The following is a 27158-nucleotide window of genomic DNA, read 5'->3' on the forward strand; positions in this document are numbered from 1 at the left end:
TATCTGACCCATAGTCTCTGAGATATAACGAACTTCGTTTTTTTTTTATTGTTTTCAACCAGGGTTCATTCAAAGTCTATCTTCTCCGACAGTTTTCATAGGATCCGGCTGGAAATTTTTGACAATATGGCTGAATGAACCGCCCACATTTGCTCCTGGCCCGATTTTTGATTTTCGAAAAAAATTAACTTTTTTATAATTTTTCTAAAATTTCAAAGTCCCGTTGCTCGGCAACGGTGGTGTCCATAGCAACGGTTCTCATTTGCACACAACTCGGTCATGGTATGAACCTACCAACCAAGTTTCATCGAAATCGCCACTTTATTAACTGAAATCGCCATTTTAAATACTGATAAGGGTAGAACAAATCTCCAAAAAAAAAATTTCAACGACATCGACTACCCAACAGACAGACAGACATACAGACATAACGAATATAGTGGTCACTCTGGCTGGCGCTCGTGAACCAAAAAGCCACCTTGAGCAGGAACCCTTTTAGCCTTTGAACCAACTGAAAACCAATCATCAGAACGCCAAGTGCCCCGTTCGCCACTGTTGTTGACCGAAATAATGTCTATTCTTGGACGGACTGTCGTTGGTGTTCGGGCATTGCACAGTAGTCCGAGAGAAAGAATCAGCAGTAAAGACGCAGAACAGGAACTTGTATTGTGACCATCTGCGGTGAACAGGTTGGAGTGGGATAGGTAAGAAGAAATTATGCTCCTTTCGCAAGGCTAATCCCAGGTATCTCACAATTATCCCCATCTGCACGCACAGAAAGTCTGGGGAACCCCACCTCACGCCGTGACGTAGCGCACCCCTCACCTCTCACTTACCATTAGCACGCAGGTCCATTTTATCGTGGAGCAACGCACCCTCCCACTTGTCACTTTGCATCGGTCATTCCCCTTTCTTGTGCTGCCTAGAGCATGGCTTCCCTACACAGAATCACACACACTTCATGGTCTACCCAAACGTGAGAAAGAATACAAGACAGATTCGAGGGTAGAACGTGAAATAAGGTTTTCAAGGGAGGGTGGATGACACACATCTAATTAATCACTAATACATTTCAAACGAAGATAGCTGAACTATGATAAGTAATGTTAACTCCTATTCTGTCATTTCCACAACAATACGTACAACTAACTAAGCAGTCGTGTGTGCGTGTGTGTTTGTGTGTATAAAAGGAAAGGTCTTGCTTTGTAAGCTTTTGTCATGTCTTGGTGCTCGGTGAAAAGGTAAACGTAAAATAAATGCAATGGAGTAAATATCCTTTAACCTGCACCGATAAAAGGACTGACAAATGAAAGAATGAAGGACGGTTTCGGATTTTAATTGAACAGAACTACCCACACCTGTTGATGACTTGCTAACACACGTGACAGCTGGACCGCATCGAATAGGACAACCTCTCTACAAAGTCTGTACATTACCTGTAATGGCTTGACAAAACGTGTCACGTGTGATGACAGCCAAGCCTTGCCGGATCAATTGAGTTTATTAAACTGAAATCCGAAGTGCGTGAGGAGTGAGACCCGGATGATGTTTCAAGCATTACCCTTTCATCCGAGCAAAAGAGGGATCAAGTGAAATAGAGTCCAAAACGTGCACAGCAATGTCCACACAAGTCAGGCATTCTTGAGTACACCTTCCGGGTAGGATTTATGCCGGTGATCCGGCACACACAAAACTTTACATGAAAAGAAGAAATTCCATTAAAAGTGAAACGTACATCGGAAAGAAAACCTTCAATGTCATTCTACGTTTCTCCTCCAACGAATGAACAAAAAGTGGATTTTGAATCATTTTGTTTTGTCCCCTTCAGGAAAAGGAATGGGGAAAAAAAGAAAAATGATCGACAACATTGGTGTCCGTAAGACAAGGCCAAGAGGGAAGGCAAGTGCCAGTAAAGGTGTCTGGATAGTTGGACCCAGAAGACATGCTGAAAGTTGCCACTATCCATTCACACGAAGGAATGTTTGAACATTCCTACCCAGGTTGGTATCCAGGGCTCAATAACAAGTACTACACACAACTAAGCATAAAAGAGGAAGCACAAAAAAAAAAAAATACATGAGGTCACAGACACAAGATTGGAAATGTCTCTCTGGACATATGACACAGGCTAATACCCCGTCATGCTCTTCAAACTCTCCTCCCATGGCATCCAAGGCTGCCTCCACACAAGGCTTACTGACTTCCTCTACTCTCGTAACCAATGTGCGCTCTCAACAGGATCCTCATCTTCTCTGGCCATCAATGCTGGAATGCACCAAGGCAGTGTTTTAGGCCTAGTCCTATTCCTGATTTCTCTGACTGTAAAATCCTGTTCATCCATTTGTCGATGACTCCACCCTGTGCCGTGACATTCCTCATCCTTCAGACAGACTGGCTGCATGAGCCTCTTTCCTCTTTTCATACCTTGATAGAATCACAAGCTGGTCAAACACTTGGAACATGTTTTTGAATCCTGATAAATCTCACACACACCATCTCTGTCACTGAAAAGACTGTCTGGCAAACCCTTCCATCTACTTTCTTAACAATCCTCTTGACATTCATTCAAACTTTTGACCTCACGATCAGCAATAATTTCTCCTGGGCAAACCTCATAAAAGTTGGTGTCCAAGCCAGCTACAAACCTCTGTCATGCAAAATATTTCATTGGTAAATCTGAACTTTTATCAGCTTCGAAAGCCTTCATGCACAGCTCAAATGAGCACTGCTCTCCCTTTTGGGCTAACACTACTCCTACCTCACACCATGCTCAGCTTGATGGAATGGAAATCAAAGCCCTCAAATCATTACCTCCACTTATTACTTAAGAAATCTTTAGATTTCGTAAGTATATTGATGACTTCCGTCATCTGTTTGTGTGTGTTTGTTACTTACGAAATCTAAAGATTTCGTAAGTATATTGATGACTTCCGTCCTCTGTTTGTGTGTGTTTGTTACTTACGAAATCTAAAGATTTCGTAAGTATATTGATGACTTCCGTCCTCTGTTTGTTTGTTTGTTGGTGTGTGTTTGTTTGTTTGTTTGTTTGTGTGTTTGTTTGTAGGCACAATAACTCGAGAACGGAAGAAGCTTCCAATGTCAAATTACACCACGTGATTCAGGAGGGTGATGGCTAGTGCTGATTACATTTTGGTCAAAATCGGTCAAAGGTCAAGGTCACAGTGAGGTCAAACATTCGATTTTTGATGGTTTGGTACAGAATCATCGTAGAAACTTCTGGTTTGCGTCGCTACCTTCTCTCGAGACAGCTTTTATTAGACAAGGTCAGAGGTCAAGTTGACGATTTCCTAAGTACCAGTCTATGACTGCTTGTTTGTTTTTCCTTTCGCCCACCGATGAAACAAACGTCTTCAATCTGTTCAATCACATTCCTCTATTCAGGGATTCAATATGGCTGTTCATCAGCACATCCCTCATTCATACCTCATGATATTAATATACACACCTGTTCCCCCAATAGGACTCAGGTGTCTTTTGGGACTGTTACTGATGACATATAACCCAATGCTAACTGCCACGTGGTTGGGTTGTCGGTGACTAAACTAACACCCCTTACTGGCTTTGCGAGTGGGGAGGGTGACTGTGACACCCGGCCAGGACTAAAAACACCTGTAAAAGGCGGATGAGCTCCCTTCAGGAGTCAACGGCCATCCAGCATGGAGATGGTGTCTCCTAAAAAAAAAAAAAAAAAAAACACCAAATGAGGGAAGAAAAATTAATTTTTCTGCCTGGTCGAGTTACCACCTCCTACACAGTGGTCGTGTGACGAGGTTTCCTCATCTCTTGATGCGGTGAAGTTTTGCCAGTTTGAACTTCTTTTTCTCTGAAGCTCTTCACATTTAGTGGCTCTGTCTTGTTCAGGGCGAATTTCAATAAAATAAACGATGTATTAAAAAAAACCCTCAAGTACCGAATTCCTTTCAAGTTGTGCTTTTCCTCCTCTCCCTCACCTCTTTTGTTTTTGTTGTTCCATCTAGTTTTCCTTTCCTCTTCTTACTATGTTTGAGTTTGTAGTCACCTTGTTCGCTCCCTATGTCCTCCTCATCTTTATGTTGATGTCATCCTTCCCCATGCCAATTCTGCCTCCAAGTGTCCCTCCACCCTGAAGTTGGTTTGTTTCCCCTCTTTCGACTGTTGTTCTTTTGTTAAGTTCTGGTCTGTTCTTTGTTCTCGCTCTTCCATGAGTCTCAACTTGGTCCACAAAGAAATACATATTTTTAAAAAGAAACAGACTGGCAAATTTTCAGCAAAGAATCATAAAATTAAGTCACATGGATAACCTTGCACTAATGAAAGACAAAGGTTCAGATCAAATTCTACCACAGCAATGGTTTTGCACCAAGTTTTGTTTGGAAAAGAAAATTCCAGCCGATAAAACAACGTGAAGTAGGGCAGACCATGCTGCATAAATGTTCTCGGTCATCACCGACAGGGATCTAAGAGTCAATGGTCTATGATGACGTTTCAAGAGGATGACAGGTGTCACCACGTAGCCGACGGTTTTGGAAGAATTTGTGGTGGGCAGGACGAAACGCTGGCAAAATATTTGGGGTAGACATCCAGTGGATGAGACATTTCAACACTAGGAATCTTTTTCCGCTTCAACGCACGATCCAAGCGCCCGCTGGAGATGCCGAGAGTGCCCAGGAAGAGCAGTTTGCACACCTGCACAGGTCCCGTTTCCAATGAGAAACTGTAGCAGCGAGTGTGCTGTCGGCGTGATAACTGAGGCTTCGCCTTGTTGTAGTGTCGCTGGACCGGCATTTCAGACACCGAGCTGCACAAGAAGAGGTCCTGCTCGATTTTATTGGTCATCCTCCAGAAGGTATCAAAGAGTTGGCGTCTGTGGTCATAGTGGACGCTTTCCATGCAACGTTTGGGACAGCAGGCACCATCCGGTTTCATCCGCTTGTCTGGTACCAGATGGTTGGACGAAGTTGTGTTCTTGTTTCTCGTGTCCCATAATATTTTGTCGACACTTCGTTTCCGGGCTTCAGGCTCTAACCTAAATCTTTTTCTCTTCGTCTTCAAATCATCAATTCCACCATCACCTGAAAGGATAAACAGAATCAAAAAAGCATTTTCTCCACCACTTCAGTTCAATGGGAAGAAAATATTATTTTAAGACAGACCATTAAAAATAACCCCATCCCTTACACACCAAAACAATTAATTTGAAGAAATTTCTGGGGAGGTTTGGTGAGGATAAAGAGCTTTTTCATTGCTTCCCATCTAGGTTAGTCCCCAAGCAGTGTTTTTCATGAAAAAAAGTTTTTTTTTTCCAATCCTTTAATAAAATCCATTTCTGAACAAGCAGGTATAAATAAATAAACAACAAAAGACGTGCAGAGCCCGATACTTGCAAAATCTATAAAAGAAATTTGACCTTAAAAAATAATTGGTGATTGAATTCAATGACCAAATATCCAACTCCTCTTCAAATTTAAAGTCAATCGGATGAAAATTGACAATCTTAGAAATTTGGCCTATGTTCACCTTGTTGACCTTAAAAATAATTAGTTGAATTCAGTGACCTGAAATATAAATCCTCTTTAAATTTCAAGTCAATGGGATGAAAACAGAGGATTTTAGAAATATCACCTAAGTTGTTGACCTTTGGCCTATGTTGACATTTTGACCTCAAAAACAATACGCTTCTTGCCTTTGACAAACTCTCCCATGTGATGAAATTTTGTGAAGATGAGTTTAAAATTGTGACCTGTGGGCTATTGACAAACAAACACAGACAGAATAACAAGAAAAAGACGTCGTGAAGAGCACGATACTTGAAAAATCCAGCCCCCTCTCCAAAGGTTGCCATGGATACATCAAATTGTAAATTTCATTAAGATTTAAAATCGAAAATATTAATCAAAACTCAGGTCAATCAGATGAAAATTGATTAATTTTCAGATTGAAAGTGATTTTAGAAATCTGACCTAGAGTTGACTTTTGACCTTTTGACCTCAAAAATAGTTGGTTTCCCAATCCAGTGACACAATATGCAAATATTGTTCAAACTTCAAGTCAATCAGATGAAAAATGATTTCAGAAATTTGACCTCAAGATGACCTTTGACCTTAAAAAAACGATAAGCTTCTCAGTTGAGACAACCTCTACAACTTGGTAAAGTTTCATGATGATCGGTTTAGAATTGTGACCTGTAGGTGACAGACAGACAATAACAAAATCGACTGACGAATACAAATGAAAAATCTTCGATGCAATTTATTGCTGGACAAGCACGCGTAAATAAATAAATAATCCACAGACAAGTTTGGACCAAATAAAAATGTCGCAGAATGAAACCTGCATGTCATCCTAAATGAGAGCTCGTTATTCCCATGACTGCCATCTCATGGATATACAAGAACCTGGGCGTTCACCTTGGGGCCGTCACCATTATGCCACAGTAAAGATCCTGCTCATTGATAAAAAATAATAATAATTAAAAAAATATGATAGGCCAGTGAGTGCAAGATGAATACATCGAGCCAATGACATTTTCCCTCAATCAACTGAACTTTACGTTTCCTCTTCGAGGAGTGTTTTTCAACTGGAAGTAAGGAATTGAACAAATTGCTGTGTGGGTATTGTCAGATTATGGACCAAATGACCATTTTCTGTTTACAAGTCGAATTTAATGTCCTTATACAGTAACTAGGCCCAACTCCCCCGACAGCACCCAATATAACAAACAATGTGCTCTCCGATGCTGCACATGTAAAGACTTTGAATCTTGGATAGACTCAGCTGCCTTAGTCAGAAACTTCTCATTCAGTTCAGCTTTTATATACACACATACAAGTACCGTACTGTGGTGCCTTCAGAAAGTATTCACACACCCCTTGACTTTTTCACATTTTGTTGTTACAGCCTGAATTTAAAATGGATTAAATTTTATTTTGTCACCAATCTACCCCATAATGACAAAGTGAAAACATGTTTTAAGAAATTGTTATAAATTTATTCAAAATTAAACAAAGAAATATCTCATTTACACAAGTATTCAGCCCCCTCAATCAGTACTTTGTAGAAGCACCTTTTGGCAGTGATTACAGCTTCGCATCTTCTTGGGTATGTCTATATCATCTTTGCACATCTGGATTTGGGGATTTTCTCCCATTCTTACTATAGTACTGCAGCATATCAAACCAATTGTTCAACTTTTCATAAAAGCACCAAAATTGGTACATATGTTGACTAATGTATTCTGAACAATTCTGGATATGGAGCCACTCGAGATTTTGCCTTGGTCAGCTTTGGCGGCCATTTTCCAAAATGGCCACCATTCTACTTTAACAACATGGGATATCTGTCATTGTTATTCTCTTTGTAGGTTTCTCAGAGGTGATAAATACTCCATGTGATGTGCATTTACAAAGGAAAACTACAAATGTCATTTGTCATGGATTCGTTCCATGGAACAGGGATCTCTCTCCTGCAACACCCAGTGTGTGCAGATGGAGGAGTGGAACGTGGGATTGTCATCACTGGCGGGCCTGCTGTAGCAAGGACTGTTGACCATCTACCTAAGTACTACACCGAGATACCACCAGTTGCTTCCACTGTCAAGGGCTCAACAGTACCGGCCACCTACGTGACTTCTCTGAACCGGGCCAGCATTGCAGAGCATAAGGAGAAAGAGTATGAGTGGCTGGAGAACCTGAGAAGTGCGCTCGAAGTACAAGATGTGACCACAGATGGAGTCGTTCAGAAGACATCAAGAAGAGGCGGACACTCGCATCATGCTACATGTGGCCCATGCTGCAAAACATGACCACCGTAGGATTCAAGTTCCAACCGTAGACACCGATGTCGTCGTCTTGGCGGTGATGGTAGCCCAGGCACTACCATGCGTGGATGAACTCTGGATTGCCTTTGGGACGGGCAAGAACTACCGCTACATCCCTGCCCATGAAATAGCTGCCTCCCTCGGTCCACAGAAGGCACGTGCCCTCCCTGTCTTCCATGCCACGACCGGATGTGACACGGTATCAGCATTCGTGGGGCATGGGAAGAAATCTGCCTGGGCCACATGGAACTCGTTTCCAGAACTAACAGATTCTCTTGTGACCCTGACCACCACGCCAGTCAACATCCAGGATGACACAATGCACTGCATTGAAAGGTTTGTGGTGCTCCTCTCTGACCGCACCAGTCCATATACAGACGTCAACGAGGCCAGAAAGAAACTATTCGCCAAGAGCAACTCCGTCCAGCGCATCTCACCTACCTACGATGCTTTGGAACAGCATGTGAAGAGATCAGTCTTCCAGGGTGGCTATGTCTGGGGGCAGGTCTTGGTCCCTCAACCCGTGCTCCCATCACCAACAAGCTGGGGCTGGCGGCAAACAGAGGATGGGTCCTACGAACCACTCTGGACCACACTCCCTGAGGCTTCAAAAAGCTGCTTTGAGCTGGTGTCGTGTGGCTGCAAAAAAGGCTGTAGAAACCGCTACAAATGCAAGAAGGCTAATCTGCAATGCAGTGGACTGTGTGCTTGTGAAGGAGAATGGCAGTAGACAGACGCAGTAGACATGGACTGAGATATCGGCCAAGCTTAGAATGTGCAAATGCAAAGTCACATTGCTTGTAAAAGTGTTGACTTCTTGATCCAGAGCCAGTACACTTGAGCTCAGAAACTCATATTGTACTCGACTGATGTATGCGTGTACTATGTGTCCTGGTAGAATGGTAGTCGACAGTAAACCGTAGCCGCTTCAAAGTGAAGTGTGCAATAATTTGACTACATTTTCGAGTTTGTCATTATCACGATTATCAGTTCCCTTTTCAAAATAGAGTAAAGTATGTAATCTATAATGCAATTTTTGTTGATTCCAAACCCATTGAATGTGATGAATATCATTTGACTCTTGTTCTCCAGGCAATAATGGGTACTTTTCAGCAAAAAGTTTCAGGAGAGCAGCAATTTACAAATCAAATAATGGCTTTTTTTACCGAAAATACTGGCTCATGATATTTGAATACGCCTTTTCATGGTCAATTTACTGAATTTTACACTTTCCTTATATCTACCACCAATACAATAAGAAAATAAGAGCATAAAGCCAATTTCGCTAGAGTAGAATGGCGGCCATTTTGGAAAATGGTCGCCGAAGCTGACCAAGGCACAATCTCGGCTGGCTCCATATCTAGAATTGTTTGGAATACATTATTCTACATGTGTACCAATTCTGGTGCTTTTATGCAAATTTGAACAATTGATCTGAAATATCAGACTACGCTGCAGGACTACTATTCTATACTGTTCAACCACGAGTGATTTTCACCACCCACTTGTTGCTTCTGTCAGTCCAAATAGATGTTCTGCCCGCCTCTCATATAAGTAAGATTATTTACAAATTTCAGTGCCAGTGTGATTGTGATGCTAGGTATGTGGGCCGCACATCTGAGATTGAAGGATCGCATTGAACACGTCCCTTTGGGAATCAGACAGGGTCAGTCAACCGAAAAAAACAACCAACTCGGCCTTGTAAGAATGTACACAGGATGACAAATATATCCAGTGCCTCTGCAATTGGTTACCATTTACTGAATAATCCTCAGTGTGCAGAGCAATAACGTATTGGCCGGTTTAAAATCTTGAGTAGTGGATGCCGTTTGGCTCACCTTCGTGCAATGGAGGCCACATTCATCAGGTCAACCAATCCTATTCTTTGTAGACAGAAACAATTTGTCCAAACTTTGTATCTACTTTGACTATGATGATAGCTTGAATGTGTGACAACTGTACCAGTGTCAACGTTGAGTCATCATGAAAACCAACATTCCCCCCCCCCCCAACTAGAATTACTTTTCCACCGGTACTTTGGTGATTCATCTCCATCTAATCGTTATTCATGTGTTATATGGTTCCACCAATCAGATAAACCCGTACTTTCTTTCCCTTAACCAATAAACGTTGAGGACATTACATTGCAACTTTATAAATGAGAGTTTGGTGCTTCTTCTTCATCTGCTTGCGGGTTTTATCCGGAGGAGTGCATGTCGAAAAGCTTTGATAATGTCTATTTGTGGGTTTTGTGGAATGAAGTGTTTTACAGTGGCCGGAGTGCAAATCCTGTCACCAACCTTTGAAAAAAATGTTACACAACTGCAGGACGACATCTGCAGACACACTTGGGCACTAGAAATGGATGGCCATTGGCTGACAAGGTGCTCCTCTGCCCTTTGACAGGTTTTGTTTTTAATCCTGCTGGGTGTCCATATCCATACACTCTCCTCACCAAGAAACCTGGTGGGGGAGACAGTTTAGTCGCCGCCAACCCAACCATGAAACAGGTTAGTCCAGGTTTACATGGTACCCTGTAGCAAGTCACAGATCTAATCTGGCTTTACCTAACAATAATCTGGCTTTGGATGCCAGTCACAGATCTAATTTGGCTTGGGATGCCAGACCATATCAAAAGCTTGCGATGAGGGCCCCGTCACACACTGACGTTTTAGCCAGCGTATGGCAAGGTATCAAAATGTATGTAAAACGCTTGCGTACGCTGAACTATTGATGTGTTTTTTAAGTTTTGGGCATATAATAACGTGTTGGACGTATGCATAACGTATTAGTAACGTACACAGAACGTTTCAATCACATATAGATAACTTATACCAACGAATGCTGAGCGTGTTGTCGGCGTTCACAACCTATGCCCAACGATAGTCTAACTTATGCATAGCGCGGCAGCGTATCGCCGACGATCACGTGGCGTAGGCTATTCATAGGCTGCGGCTCGACAATTCAAATCATAACCGCACTAGACATCGAAGTGTGAAGCCACTCTCACACCTTAACGTTTTAGCCAGTGTCTGCCGACGTATGAAAAAATTTACCGAACAAAGCTGGCACACGTCAAATACGTTATGGGTAAGTTTTGTATACGTTAAGAGCACGCTGGCATACGTCGTCATACGCCGAGTACGTCGAGAAATTTTCAGCATGTTGAAAATTTCGACGTACTCGGCGTATGACACGCGTTCCGCATATGCTGGCATAAGTTGTAGGCACGCTACGCGATCGTTGACACGCGTTACTTGTACATTACTCATAAGTCGAAACACATCAAGGTAATGGTTAGCGTCAGTGTTCCAGACTCCCTGTTTTTTGTTTTTTTTTTCTTCGGTATGACGGTGATGTTGACACTTCGATTTCTAGTGCGGTTATGATTTAAATCGTTGAGCGGGAGCCTATTAATTATATTATATCATAACCACAATAGAAATCGAAGTGTCAACATCACCGTCATACCGAAGAAAAAAAAAAACAAAAAAAACAGGGAGTCTGGAACACTGACGCTAACCATTACCTCGACGTGTTTCGACTTATGAGTAACTTACAAGTAACGTGTGTCGACGTGTGTCAACGATCGCGTAACGTGCCTACAACTTATGGCCAAGCGTATGCGGAACGTGTGAGTCATAAGCTGGCATACGTCGAAAAATTTCAAGCATGGAAAATTTGTCTAACACCTAGGCGTACTATGACGCATGGCAGCGTACAAAGACGTATGCCAGCGTACTACGAAAAAAAGCCAGCGTACTACGACGTATGCCAGCGTGCTCTTAACGTATACAAACTTACCCATAATGTATTCGACATGTGCCAGCGTTTTAGCCAAATTTTGCATACGTCAGGCATACACTGGCTAAATCGTCAAGGTGTGACAGGGCCTTTTGTCTAGGGAGATGGCTCTGATCTCATGTCTGGCATTTCGGACCTCCATCCATTGTTGGGAGTGCAGAAGCAGCATGTCCAGGGTAGAGTGACCTGGTATGAATCCAAATTAATGTTTGGAAATCAAGCCATTGGAGAAGACGAAGGATTTGATGTCAAAAGCAATGATGGATTCCATAATGTTGCTGATGATTGGGAGCAGGCTGATTGGTCTGTAGTTGCAAGGATCTGTTTTTGCACCTTTTTATGCAGAGCGGTAATGTTTGCTGATTTTCAAGCAGATGGTCGATAACCTTGAACAAATGAGAGGTGATGAGAACAGAGAGAGAGAGTGAGCAAGAGTGGCAGAGCAGATTTTAGGACACATGAGTTGATGCTGTCTGAACCAGAATCGAGGTTCGACAGCAAGCTCTCCACTTTGTCAGGAGAAAAGGACACAGAGGGTGAAAGCACTTAACATTTGTGGATTGTATATAGTACGTACTGGAGTCAGGAATCACACAGATTCCAATCAGCCGATGACCAAAGAACTGTCGCTATTAGCCAAGCAATAATATAGTGTGTATGTGTATATGTGTATATGTGTGTATGTGTGTATGTGTGTATGTGTGTATGTGTGTATGTGTGTATGTGTGTATGTGTGTATGTGTGTATGTGTGTATGTGTGTATGTGTGTATGTGTGTATGTGTGTATGTGTGTGTGTGTGTATGTGTGTGTGTATGTGTGTGTGTATGTGTGTGTGTATGTGTGTGTGTATGTGTGTGTATGTGTGTGTATGTGTGTGTATGTGTGTGTATGTGTGTGTATGTGTGTGTATGTGTGTGTGTGTGTGTGTGTGTGTGTGTGTGTGTGTGTGTGTGTGTGTGTGTGTGTGTGTGTGTGTGTGTGTGTGTGTGTGTGTGTGTGTGTGTGTGTGTGTGTGTGTGTGTGTGTGTGTGTGTGTGTGTGTGTGTGTGCATAAAGCATAGCATGTTCTCTCTGATAACTCCTGTACCCCCACCTCTCACTCAACCCCTCCCAATACAGTGCAGCCCTCCTCCCACACACCACACCTCTCTACCCCCCACACACCTCTCTCTATATTGTTACGGGCCGGGGGGGGGGGGTCGACCACCAACCGACCGCTCTGATGGAGCCGCAAGTCGAGTCAGCCCGACCGATCGCCCGGGATATAAATCGCCACCCAGATAAGTCCGAGTGACGGGTCCTTGTACAAGAACCGAAATACGCCAATGGGCAGATCACGTGGGGTAGGGTCGATTGCCAATCTTCAATGTACCTAAATACCCACGTGATCCAACTACCGGGGTATTCCACCCTCGACGGATCTCGTACAGAACAAACCGCCGAGGCGAGCCTGTCCTGTGCACGATTCCGAGCGGCTAAATCGCCGAGAACCGTCGGTCCAAATGTCCCCCTTTTACGGCAAACCAACGGCTTTCTAACTCCCAACACACGAAATGCTCAGTCAATGAAAGAATCGACACAACGAGCTGAAAACATTGAACAATTGGGGTATTTATTAATAATAATAATAATGGGGAACTTGGGAAGCACGTAAGAGCAGAACTATACCGACTTTATGAAATGCGATGCAAACATTTACAGTACACAAAGCACTTAACATTTTTCTACTTATTATACGGGCCCACGGACACACATACGCATACGCACACACACACACACCCAAGAAATTGTGGCAGAGGCCTTTAATAACGAGCTCCAGCTCGGACAGGTGAGCTGAAACCCAGAACCTATCTCGAACCTCTCCACCTCGTGTAGTCTTCAAGTTGTTCGGACCCGGGTTCCAGCGAAAGCGAGCTGGATCCAATCGCTGTGAGCCGCGATCCTTCCCAAGCTCCCGCGAATCCTCCCGCGCTTCTCAACACGTGCTGGTGAGATGAGGCGCCGATCCTTCCCGTCGACGCGTTGCTTCCCCGAGGAACCACCTCCAAGAAGAGGTCGATGAGTCGCACCAAGCCAGGAACCAAACGGAGAACAAAGAGCTCCACGAACCAAGAAGAAGAAGCCACCATTCGCAGCTTGAGCCGAGCAACCGGCTCAACTTTCTTCCAAACAAAACAGCTCTCCAAAAAGCCTACCGAGCCAAGCAGGACCCGAAGCTCTGCTGAACAACTCCTCTGCAGAAGCAAAAAGCTTCCGAAGGCCTCAACCCTAACCCAAGAGAAGCAGGACCCGAAGGTCTGCTGAACGACGCGGCCCTCAACTCCTTTCTCCAACTCCGCCCACGAACCAAGAAAGGATCTCCTCTTCCCCCACGCCCAGCGTGACTCATGCCCTCGTGATCCATCCCCCGCTCAACCACGGGTGGGAGGAAGTTGTTGACATCATGAATCACGGGACGGCAGGGTTCTTCTTCCTCTTCGCAGAAGATGGAGAGGGACATCTCCACTGTTTCGTTCCCCAACTATTAAGTTGATCCGCAGCGCATCTAAACAATGGAAGGTGAGCTATCTAGGGAACAAGCACTTATCGACATAGCTGACGAAAGGAACCTGTATGTTGTGTGCAATCGAATTCCAAATTCGTAACAATATAAATATATATCACACCTCTCTCTCCATCATTCCCTCCATTCCCCCCCTCCTCCTCTCGCTCTCAGTCTTTGGACGTATCCGGATGGTGGTTATGTCTGGGTGAAGTCAGTCTCCGGACGTGTCCGGATGGTGTTGGTCTCCGGACAGCTTAGCTTCGAACGTGTTCGGACTGTGTTTATCTATGGATATGTCCTGGCGGAGTTTGTGGTGTCTGGGCGGTATTTATAGTATGACCGGTTGAAAATGGATTTCCCGCATTACTTTGTTTCCATCTTCACTGTTATTCTCTGCAGAATCACTTTGATGAGACAGTATGAATCGTAATTATAATGCTTCACCTCACGTCTGCCTTCCCTTTCCCCACCCCTCCTCTCCTCTCCTCACTCTCCCTCCCTCCCTCCTCTCTCTTTCTTCCACCCCTCTTACTCAAGATCAAGCTCAAAACGAGTGACAACAGTAACGAGCAATGAGTAACGAGCTCGAAACGAGCAAAGTGAGAGGCGGTATTTGCTCGTATCTTGTATACAATCTGTGTCCGCCCGTCCATTTTGGGAGGAGGGGCTTCTCAGTTCAGTTCAGTTCAGGATTTCAAAATCGAATGGCCACCATTTCAAGTGGCCACCATTTCGAATGGCCACCATCGCCTCTTTTGAAAGGCTCGTATTTTCTTACACTCTCACGGCTTTATGCCAACTCCAATTCGATATCCGATTTCATTTTTTTTTTGTCGTCGCTAAGATGGTGTAAGGTTCGGAGGCAAAAAAAACGGGAAGAAAATTTGCATTTTTAGACAAAAAATGTATTTTAAGTGAAATTGAGGCCTGTAATATAAAGTCCATTCAGACTCCCTCACGGCTATATCTTAACTCTAATTCACTTTCTGATTTCATTCGTTGGAATCGTTAAGATGGTTCAAGTTTCAGTTTCAGCAAAAGGTGAGAAAATAGGACGAACATTGGCATTTACACACAAAAATGCATTCTAATGGCTGCTTTCAATGTGGTCAGACACGAGGTGGGGAGGGGGAGTTATCATCAAGTTACCTTTTTATCATAGTTACCTAATGAAGAAACAAAGGTGTATTTTGATTACCACTAATGCAAAGAAAACGAAGTAATGCATGTCAGCGATCGCAGCAGCGGTCGATTATACACCGCCCAAAGCAGGTACGTTTTCATGATGTGGAGGAAAGAAAATCGTGAAGTGTTTAATAAGAAAATTAACTTTTCGTTTTTGCACGAATTTTCAGGGCTGTATTGTGTGCAAGTTCAGGATTTATAACCAAACTGTACTTCACTTGTGCATGGACATGCAATTCACATATACTGTGTGAAATAAATAAACAGACGAAGGAAAATTACCGAGATTTTTTAAAAGTTATTTTAGAAGTTATGGACATGTACACATTGAAGAAGTTTATTTTAAATCTTCAATTTATAAAAAATGTCCTTTTGTGTTCTGTACACAAACGAAAACAGTAATTTCAGGTTTTGGCGGAGAGAAGTGTGCAATGTCCATGTACACCGCCCACAACACTTTTTCCCAGGGACTTTTCCATTTGAGCTGTATTCTTTTCGACAATCATCACAATATAATGTTTCATTCTTTAGACGAAGTCACAATCAAAAGTTGCAAGTCTTCGGTACTCTTAGATCCCAGTCACACAAGTATAAAAAAAGCTCCTGTGTGAATCAGGATGACGTCGCACATCTTGAGCACAGTGAAAGTAAAGTATTATTTAAAAAACAAAACAATAATCAATCGCATTGCATTTGCTATTTCATGGCCTGACAGGATAGCTTCGACTTGCAAAGGATTGCACATTGGGCTTTGAGCTACCTTGCCAGGGCTGGAATCCCAACACAGACTTGCACAGGATGCTGAGCAATGACGAATTTGGAGGGTAATGCGCACTCAGCAAACATACAACAGCATCAGTAATGAATCGGACGAAGTATCCGATATTGTCCAAGAGCATGATTGCGGTCCTATGACCTCAACATGCGTGTACTGTTCTGCAAAAGATTTCACAAATTAATCATCAGGGAAAGCGGATGGATTTACATTTTGTTGCTCCAACAGGAAAGTCCATTTACATCCACTATTAGCTGTACCTGCTCGACTGCAACTTTCTCAAGGTAGTGATGGAAAATATCGCAACTCCTGAGACAATATCTGAAGTTGCCATTTGGCTTTACTCCAAACACAGCCATTTCAGATATCTGGGATTTCTAAACAAACTGTATTTCATGTATTCACAAATTAGGTGAAATAAATCAATTGTGTACATTACATCATTTGTGGATCTGATGAATTGCCAGTACCCATTTTGGAGGATTCTACGTGCAGAATCGAACTCAAGATGTCCAACTGTCATACATTTCTATGCATGCGTTTTCCCAAGGATGCACCACTCGTAGATCTATAAAAAAACTAAACACATGGTCAGTCCGTCCAGGAAGCCGTGTGAATACATGTCAATTAATTACATACTATTTGAACACCAATTGCACCCTCACTTCACACACGTAGTCTATTAATCACACACGACTGGAATGTACTTTGGAAACTTTAGACTGCCGAGACCCCTTTGACTGTTGAATACCCTTTAAGACCTCCCCAAGACTGATAAGTTCCCAAAGACCCCGAGGAACCAAAAGGCCCCGAGGAACCAAAAGACCCCGAGGAACCAAAAGACCCCGAGGAACAAAAAGACTCCCGAGGAACCACAAGACTCCCGAGGAACCACAAGACTCCCCCCCCCCATGGAACCAAGTGACCCCCCCCCCAGGACATATAAATTAATTATCGTGGGTATTCTCCTTGCAGAGGCCCAATAATAGAATAAAAATCACTGAAATCATTGACCATCTCAATTGCTTTTCAGAGGGTTCAACATTCTTAATGTCCCATACGTATCATGTGTGAATTATTGCATTTGCCCTTATTAAAAAAATATATAAATTTGAATATCTGAACAACAGCTTCATTCCGAGTGGAGGATGGTCATGTTTGTTGGGGGATATGTTTTTTTTTAAGGTAAGATGTGCATGATTTAATGTATTATCATATAATAGAATGTGTGATGGGAGTGGTAACTATGTGATAATACATTAAACCCTCCAATGAGTAAAGTCTGATTAATGATGTTTCATTGATGGGTTGACTGACTGCAGAGATGCAACTGAGGTTGTGGATCTACTGATGTAGGTAATCTACTGATGTGGATCCATGACCAAAGTTGTGGATCTGTGCATCCGCCGCTTGGAGAGGTCCTGGGCTGAGAGGATCGAAACCTTGAGGAAGAACAGTGCCCAGCTGATGATCCGTGCGGTCAGGAAACCATTCAATTGCTTACAGGTTAAGGTTCTTACTTTAGGTAAGGGAACTATGTTTCCAGGTTAACATCATTTACAACAATCCTTTAAGTTATATTATACTGTATTTCAGGAATAGCTGAAGGTATGGATTTCAGAAAGGGAACCACACAGGAAGGCATGGATTGCAGAAAGGTAACCACACAGGAAGGCATGGATTGCAGAAAGGCAACCACACAGGAACGCGTGGATTGCAGAAAGGCAACCACACAGGAACGCGTGGATTGCAGAAAGGCAACCACACAGGAACGCGTGGATTGCAGAAAGGCAACCACACAGGAACGCGTGGATTGCAGAAAGGCAACCACACAGGAACGCGTGGATTGCAGAAAGGCAACCACACAGGAAGGCGTGGATTGCAGAAAGGCAACCACACAGGAAGGCGTGGATTGCAGAAAGGCAACCACACAGGAAGGCGTGGATTGCAGAAAGGCAACCACACAGGAAGGCGTGGATTGCAGAAAGGCAACCACACAGGAAGGCGTGGATTGCAGAAAGGCAACCACACAGGAAGGCGTGGATTGCAGAAAGGCAACCACACAGGAAGGCGTGGATTGCAGAAAGGCAACCACACAGGAAGGCGTGGATTGCAGAAAGGCAACCACACAGGAAGGCGTGGATTGCAGAAAGGCAACCACACAGGAAGGCGTGGATTGCAGAAAGGCAACCACACAGGAAGGCGTGGATTGCAGAAAGGCAACCACACAGGAACGCGTGGATTGCAGAAAGGCAACCACACAGGAACGCGTGGATTGCAGAAAGGCAACCACACAGGAAGGCGTGGATTGCAGAAAGGCAACCACACAGGAACGCGTGGATTGCAGAAAGGTAACCACACAAGAACGTGTGGATTGCAGAAAGGTACACATTGCAGAAAGGTAACCATGAACAGGAAGGTACACTTTGCAGAAAGGTAACCATGAACAGTAAGGTACACATTGCAGAAAGGTAACCACACAGGAAGGTACACGTTGCAGAAAGGTAACCACAGGAAGGTAAACGTTGCAGAAAGGTAACCACAGGAAGGTAAACATTGCAGAAAGGTAACCACAGGAAGGTAAACATTGCAGAAAAAAAAAACCACAGGAAGGTACACATTGCAGAAAGGTAACCACAGGAAGGTTCACATTGCAGAAAGGTAACCACAGGAAGGTTCACATTGCAGAAGGGCAACCACAGGAAGGTTCACATTGCAGAAAGGTAACCACACAAGAAGGTATGCATTGCACAAACATTACTACATGGTGATGAAAGAATGACACTCTTCAACGTCTTCCTCAAAGTGACAGCACAAAAAAAGCAAATTCCAATTCACCAGAATAAAATTTTATTACAACAAACAGCAAAGAATGTTAAAAAAACAGTGAAATTGTGTGATGTGTCCAACTTTGCAGAAAACAAACAAAACAAAGGATTCTCGTACTACTTGGGCTGGGAAAATGACCGAGAGGTACACAATCTCACCTCTGAGCTGTCTAGCCTGGGTTTGAATCCCAATCCAGCTATAAACTGTCATCCTGAGCTCAAGGAAAGTGTGCTACCTCTGTACCATTCTGTCATGCAAACATAAAAGCAATTGTTGAAAAACACAGACCAGATTTTAAAACATCTGTTCAAAAGCTGTGAGCAACAAAGGCTTCAAAAAGAAAAATAAATAAATAATTAACGACAAGTTTTGATTTTCATAGCAATCTCATTCAACTCAAAAACATGTGATGCCATAACCAGGTTTGTGCACACAAATCACGAGCACATTTCTTCTGCAATCACGAAAGCTGTATAAACTATAAATAAAATAAAAAAACAAGTCAGCAGTCAAATCCTACAATCAAACAATTACACTGACATCATGGGAATTGACAATTGTCCAAGTGTGCGCACACTCAGCAAGTATAAAATTAACTCCTTAAAAGGTACACAGTTCATCTCGTTTGATCAACTACCTTGCCTACAAGAGACAGCATCTGTTGAAGTGGTGTGTCTCCATCCAAATAGAATGGCAAGCTCCCAAAACAGGCCATTTTGCACTTCACTGAAAATACTGAACCACAAAGTCTCGACAAATGGGCGAGATGAGAAGAAAACTTTAATCGTACAATCAGTGATTCGCGTTTGGCAATATTTTGGAATTCAAAGAAGAGGTCAATAAGTTTTCATGACTTTTCAAAACTTTTGTTCTTTATAGCCGGTTATAGGCCTGTTTATCACAATTATGTTGAGGCTCGATTTGATTTTTTTGAGGTGAAACTGCTTAAGAAAAGCCAGTCAAGATAATTGTGAACACAACATTGCACTTGTGGATCGATTTTACTCCGGCCACCGGAACTTTTAACAACACACTTTGAGAGTTCAAGCAACACTGCAGAGTTTGGACTTCTCAAATGTTTGGTGTTTCGGACTCGATCACGACTGGTTGCACTCGGTAGATGGGTGCGAATGCTGCTGCAGACTACAAATGATGAGCCACTGCAATTAAGTAGCGATGGAATTTTAACTAGATAATTGAAGACATGTATTGATGAACAAGTTGGACAGTATCTGAAAGCATTAACCTTGAAAGACAACCAAATGCTTTGGTATGTATAAACAGTTTGCTTTGGGGTTCCTTTGCGTGTTTCCGCTCATGACGCAATTACCAACAAAAATTTACTTCAAAAAAAGCCAAATTGTACTTTGAGACATAAGAAGCAGATTCATAGTTTCTGGGTTCATATTTTGTCATTTACCATTTAACTCCAAATTGGCACAAAATAATTAAAAAAAAAAATTTTTTTTTCTTAACAATTTCGTTTTAAAATAAAATTTTACAACTTTGCATTAAAAATGTATTTTTAGAAATCCGAATAATTATAGTTCACTCAATAAGAATCGCATTAAATGTACCGAAGTTTGCAAGGGAAGGACTGAGAACCCCGACTTTTGTATTTGTTTGCTGTATATAATGCCACATTCGCATACGAGGATAAAACGTAACAAAAAGGTTGACATGTAGCTTGGAGGCCGACATGTCCCATGGATCCAACCACCCCGCCCCCAGCCTTCTCTTTTTATACATATTCTCATTTTATTTTTCTTGACGGTTCCATGCCACCCTGGGGGTGAAACTAATCATCCGAGGGGATGCAGAATGCGACGCACAGCCGAATGTCCCTATGTGTGCCTTGGCCAAACTTTTAAAAGGCGGGATGAGGAGGCAACACCGGGATTTGAGGGCACAAGTCTCAATTTGGGAGTCTATGAGCTGTGCCTTGGTGACAAATATGCTCGGGGGGGGGGGGGGCTGTGGAGATCGTGCACACCAGAACAGACCCTACAGAACGGTAGAGGATTAGCTTCGGCAGCGTACGGGCTCAAGGAGCACGAACCTGCAAAACCTCCCCACCTGAATCAGGCATTTTTGTTTATTCCCCTGTGCTACTCGTTTTCCCTGCCCTTCCCTCTTACCCTCTGGCTGCCATCACATTTGCAGCCAAATCAGGGAGGTTCTCCCTAAGTTTTGCTGGCAATTGAAATCCTTTGAGCGCAACAACATGGTTTATCCATGTTTTTGGAGGTTCCGTGGAGTTGTGATCTTCCCAAAGTCGATCTCTGTAACTTAGATGTAGTTTTGGAATTTGTAGCATTAAACCCTTCTTTTGATTGCATCACTTCATAAGGGTGAGAATGCAGGGTATTCCCTGATGGCTCAACAAGGCCATGGACCACACACAGCCTGCACCATGTTCTGTGTGCACTCAAATGCCTCACCATCTGGTTTCTCAATTTTTGTACGTTTCATGTGAAGTCTTTAGAGTACCAAACTAGATTTGTCATGCCTTGTCCTGTGAAATAATAACAACGTCAGTGATAGAAGAGACAATCTGCGGTTCATTTCTTTCCACAAATATTCCTCCCCGAATAGCGTGAAGATGAATAGTTTATGGAATGTGTCTCTTCAGCTTTACGGGATTTAACTGCAATTGGATTGCATTCCGACTAGAGAATGAAAGGCTGATAAGAATGAACGGGTAAAATGAAAGAAGGGTAAGCCTGGTGTTGGCTCAGTGGTTAGGGTGGCGGCTTGGGACCTAGGGTCCTGAGTTCAAGCCCCGTCGGCCGCTGAATTAATACACCAGGGGGTTGACTCAGCCTGTCATCCTTCCGAGGTCGGCAAAATGAGTACCAGTTCCAGTGTGTGTACTGGTAGAGGGGCACTGCATCAGCGACACAGTTGCGCTTCAATAAATGATAGCTACCCCAGCAGCTAAGCTGCCATACGACCACCAAAGAAGGGTAAAAATTTTTTTTAAGAAGCCCCCTCTGCCGCACAGAACCGATTCAATGAAATTATTTGTGTCACTCAAACACATCGGTTCAAATCAGAATCAGTGAACTACATCTTGTACAAAGCAAATAGTACTTCATTACCAAAACTTTTGACCTCTTCTTATTCCGTTGATGAAGTGATTTGTATAAAAAGACGATTATTCAGAAATGTAGACTTAAATATTCAGTATATCCAAAAAAGATCAAGTTTTATCAGGTTTCCAGAAGGTCTCACTCAAAGTGCCAGAACTGCAATTTCCAGCCATTACACTTTCAAATACTGTATACCCCTCACCCCGACTATCCCCCTTACCCTGCACCCTCCTACCACCCACCCAACATTTTCCTCACTTAGTTTGACAGTGCAAGCTCAATAATGACATTGGCATGACCAAACACAAACTCCATTGGATTAACATTTGATCATGTCCTTTGTCTTACGCGACAGTCATTGTCTGTCTCTCATCACACATCTATTAGGTATTCCTCAACATATCTCACTGACCTTTATAACCAGCAATATTATACCATTCCATGACAAATGTATGCCAAAATTGTAACAAATGCACTTAAATCGATGATGCCCCTGTACCTCCAAAACATGCTGTGCTATTTGCTCTGCATCTGATCAGCCAGAAATGTGACCTCGTCGACATCCTTCTCAGAATCTTGACTTATCACTTGCAGAATTTGTTTTGTTGGGAAGTGTTAGAGAACGAGGTGTGTGTCTTGCGATGTCGTGCGAGGTTGAAGGAGCGTGAGAAACGCCGCCCACAGTCCTGGCAGCGGAATGGTTGCTCCCCGGTGTGAATACGCATGTGCACTCGCAAGTCAGACGAGTGAAGAAAAGCACGGCCGCATTCTCTACAAGAGAAAGGTCGAGTACCTGTATGCATCTGGATGTGTCTCTGCAAGTACTTCTCACAGCTGTATACTTGCAAGCACATCTTGCACACAAACTGTCTCCTCGCCTTTTCACGTTCTCTCTTCTGCTGTTCGTGCACATCTGCTTCCACCACTTCATTCTCAATCTCTGCCTGCAGGCGTGGCCAAAAAGTGCCTCGCCATTCGGAAGGAAAACTGGCACTAGGTCCTGAGGTCCAGCTCGCCGAAACAGCAAAGTCCGTGTTGGACCGAGGCCTCGACTCGGCATCTTCCCGAGAGACGAAATACTGGGTCCGTGGCTCGCACAGCCGATGTTCAGGTTCGTTCACCACCCACTCGGCATCGCTTGCTCCCCCAGCTGCAGACAACTTCCCCTGGCTCTCTGCGGCTCCATTCCCTGGGAAGCGACAACCATCTTTACTCCCCTGCCTCTCATCACCAGCGCATAACAAAATAATGCACAAAGTACGCCTAAATCAGGACATGAAACGTAGCTGTGGCAGACTCAAATTTTCAGCTTCCTTAGTGAGAACTCACTTGCTAACTAATCAACTATGACCTGACCTGAAATCTTCAGTGACAACTAAAGTTCAGAGTACATTGTTTTTTTGTTGTTGTTTTTTTGCAGTCAACAACAACAACCTCAATTTTCCAAATATCATGCACAAGAAAGCCAATCAGAAGACCCACAATCACAATGCACCTAATTGTCAAATACAAGTTCACCTTTTGGGTTTACAGGTTTCCAATCATTAAAGATAAGTTTTCAAAATGTACCTTGGTCTCACCCTGCCTCTGTTGCAGCCTCAAGTACACCACAAGCAGATATAAGACGTGTTGGTCATCCTTCCAGATCCCCCCTCTGCAAGCCTGGTTGATTCCGAGTATGTCGGATGTTCATCTATTGTACAAGATTGAAATTTGATTGATTGCAAATTTTTTTTTTTTTTTAATTAAAAAAAAGATTAAAAGAATGTGTGATGAAGGTTGAAAAAAAAGTGCAAGAAAGGAAGCAAGGAGGGAGCAGAGAGTTATATGGATGGAAGATGATGCAATCTTGGGTTTTCCTTTTCCTGTTCAGCATTCCCATCTGAACTGATGAATCGGACTGCTCAGAACCTGGGTTCAAATCCCATAACACCAAATGTTTTCATCCACTAATGTCCTCATAACTCACATTGAATGTACACTGACATCTACTCATGTCTATGTCCTGCATGGGATTTATGGACGAGCTCCACAATAAGCCTATGATAAGGTTTAAAAAAAAAATAAATAAAAAAAAAAAACTATTTTGAACAGGATAACGATTGGCAGGGCTAGGCCAAGGAACATTTTCAACACAAATGCATCTTTATTGAATTGAAAATCTGCAAAAGCAAATGGTGAATTTGTATTGGACAACAGGCACTGGACATGCCATATCCAATTTAATGTTTACTGGTCCACATACATACCAAACATCAAAAAGAGAACCATGCACACCAATCTCAGCACGCTTATCCAAGCATCCCACAACGGTCCACTGCTACAACTTCATCAGAGAAAGACGTGTTACGACTTAGGTAAACAAGCATGGTACGATGGGCGATTCCACAGCTCAACATTCAAGTGGAACAGCCTGTGACGCATGTTCAAAATGCCAACAACAAAATTTGCCTGCCAGAGTGACATCCGCAAAAATGTATCATGTGGCTTTGCTAAGACGTGCAAACAGAGCTAACCGATCCCATCATAAACGCTCAGTTTAGATTACCGACAGCTGGAATATTGGAAAGAAAGAAAGAAAAAGATGGAAGGGGAGGGGGGAGGTGAGTGTGTGTGGAAGGAAAGAATGAAGGGGAGGGGCATGGGGATGGAAGCAAAGTAGGGGAGGGGTGTGGGAGTAGAAGGAAATAAAGAAGGCTGATATAAATTATTAAACAAGGAAAGATAACAATTTTTGTAATTCAATTAAATTCAGTTGTCAAGGCTCATGTAAAAGTGATAAGATGGGGCAAAGGGTAAACAGATTAATTATTTTTAAAGGTGGATCAAAGCAAGCAAAGGTGATATTGGAGAAAAAGAATCGGTTGAATCCTTGGAATGTTTGCACAAGATTTTTCTGGAATGAAAGACTGAACCTCTTGAAAAGTAGAAACGCGACCTCGTTGGAATACATTTGGATCCTGCATCAACCAAATGCCTTCTCTTCTGCCTTCTCTACGTAACAAAGCGTGGATAAAGTCAATAACCGATATGTCCCATTGCTGTGAGAAAGTGCCAACTCCTGTGGATCATTTGGCTCTCTCTTCCATGCCACCATCCACGTCGTCCTCACCAACTCATGTCCATTTTGCATATGGTCTTCGTTTGTTTTGCGTACTGTTCTGTTAACCTGCTCAACCTTCCTTCTTCGCCTCTGGCTAAGTGTCCAGACAAATCTCCATTTAGTTATTCAAGCAATTAATATAATGTCATTTAATTTTGTTTGTTCTCTAATGCACTTGTTCATTTTATTATTATTTTTAAATCAGTCCTCTCTCGTTACTCTCTTCTGCTCGGTTTCCAACATCATTTTGGCTTCCGTCCAGGTCATTCCCCTTTGAATTTGCTGTTTGTTTTTCTTCTTTCAGAAATTGATTGAAGCTCTCAATCTTGACTTCCAAGCAGTCACCTATTGGCATCCAATTCCTTCCAAGGCTGGCTATCAGATTCTATGTTATTGCAAGCAGCGTGTTACTTTGCAAGGAGTTCCTTCCCCATGCTCCACCTCTCAATCCCAGCATTCCTCGAGGTAGCATTCTGGAACAAATCCTAATTTTGATATAAATCGACGATTTCTCTTCCTCACTATAAAATCCATTGCACCACTTTACAGACGACTCCGCACTGTGCAACACAGTCACTCACCCCTCCAGAGATCACATTTCCAAGCTGGCCTACAAACAACCAATACCTCGGGATTCCCTGCATAACAAAGTCCTTCCTCCACCATCCTCACGTTAAAACGGTGATACAGTCTTCATCCAGAGTGTTATGGAATGGGGCTTCCCCACTGTGGAATAGCGCTGCTGCATCCCATATTCCCCTCCTTGAGGCCCTGGCATCAAAGGTCTTCCATGTTATTGGAATTGCATGTGAAGAAACAGTCTCAATCCAATATTTGTTGATCGAGGCAGGTCGGTAGCCTTGCAGTATTTTTAACCGGCTATGTCCTTGTCTTGGCCTTCCGGTCTTCCTGCCTTCAAATCTCGACCCAGCTCTACCACTCCATGTCACATGCTCTCTGCCAGAACCCCTTTCCTTGTTACCTGCCCCCAAGTAAAAACTCTACGTTCACTTTGATTCTTTTTTGCTTGTAGAACCGTATTTCCAAGTTCATAGTTTCACATTCTTTCTGACAACATTTCAAATCTGCTGCCTTATTGTCTCTCCCATTTCCACTATTCAGCTTCACAGATCAGTTGAGACTATTCCCAGCCTTCACCTTCAATTCCACTCCTTGTAGTGTGGTGCATGTGTTTGTTGTTATCACAGTTTTACCTTCACCTAATTATGTCTGTCGATTCATTTGTGCATTATATTGCTTTTGCATGAGCCTCTATACCTGTGTAAAATAAAATAAAAGATGATGGATGTACTTTGGAGCTTCTGCAAATACGTTGTCACCAAATTAGATTTCTTCTTTTCCTGTGTAATTTCTACACACAACCATTTGGACTTACTCATTATCATCCCTACTTTTCTGCTTTCAACATTTAATTTGCATAACTTTTCTTTCATTTCCTTTGCCTTTGCATAGATTATCACATCAGCTGCAAATCTGAGCTGGCAGGATGGCCAAGACCTGAGGGCCTAGAGGTACACACACTCGCCTCCAAGATGACTAGACTGCGTTTGAATCCCGTCCCAGCTATAAACTGTCATCCCGGTGTTTAATCAATGTGTGTGCCGTCCCTCAGAGGGATGTTAAACTGGGAGCTTCGTCTGTCAGTATTAGTTGGTGAACCTTAAAAATCCCATGGTGTCATTTGTTAAGAGTAGGTCAGCTATCGCTTGCACCCTGAACAAATTACAAATTCCTGCCCTAACCTCCAGAAGTCATTGTATCAGCTGCACACCCCCATGCTCAGGCCATGATGTGTACCCGTCCTCCTGCTGTACACCGTCTCCTCAAATCCAGCCTTGTTCTGCATATGAAAGAAGAAGCTGCTGCTACAGATCTTGGATTATTTCACTTTCTATTCCATTGATATCTCATCCTTTTTCTTCCAAATTAATATTTGTAAAGACTTATTTGAGGCTTTCAATGAAGTGTTTTGTGGAGTTATGAGTCT

At 43.0% G+C, this 27158-nt stretch overlaps 1 protein-coding gene across 2 annotated transcripts in view; it reads right to left on the bottom strand.

Annotated features, from left to right (window-relative positions):
• Positions 1-1646: 1646 nt before the first annotated feature.
• The window catches only part of LOC147011992 (uncharacterized), a 51774-nt gene continuing 26262 nt past the window's right edge, over positions 1647-27158 (bottom strand). Inside the window, exon 5 of one of the 2 annotated variants that reach the window (XM_085857989.1) lies at positions 1647-5072. In XM_085857989.1, the coding sequence (XP_085714115.1) occupies positions 4504-5072 (569 nt within the window). In that variant the 3' untranslated portion in view covers positions 1647-4503. Of the gene's footprint in view, positions 5073-18306; positions 23237-27158 lie in introns of those variants that run through there. The other variant, XM_085857988.1, reaches the window with a different exon arrangement.

The sequence above is a fragment of the Eptatretus burgeri genome, chromosome 15 (genome assembly GCF_056783735.1).
Source record: "Eptatretus burgeri isolate ZD-2024b chromosome 15, Ebu_testis_v1, whole genome shotgun sequence".
In the NCBI taxonomy this organism is placed as follows: domain Eukaryota; kingdom Metazoa; phylum Chordata; class Myxini; order Myxiniformes; family Myxinidae; genus Eptatretus; species Eptatretus burgeri.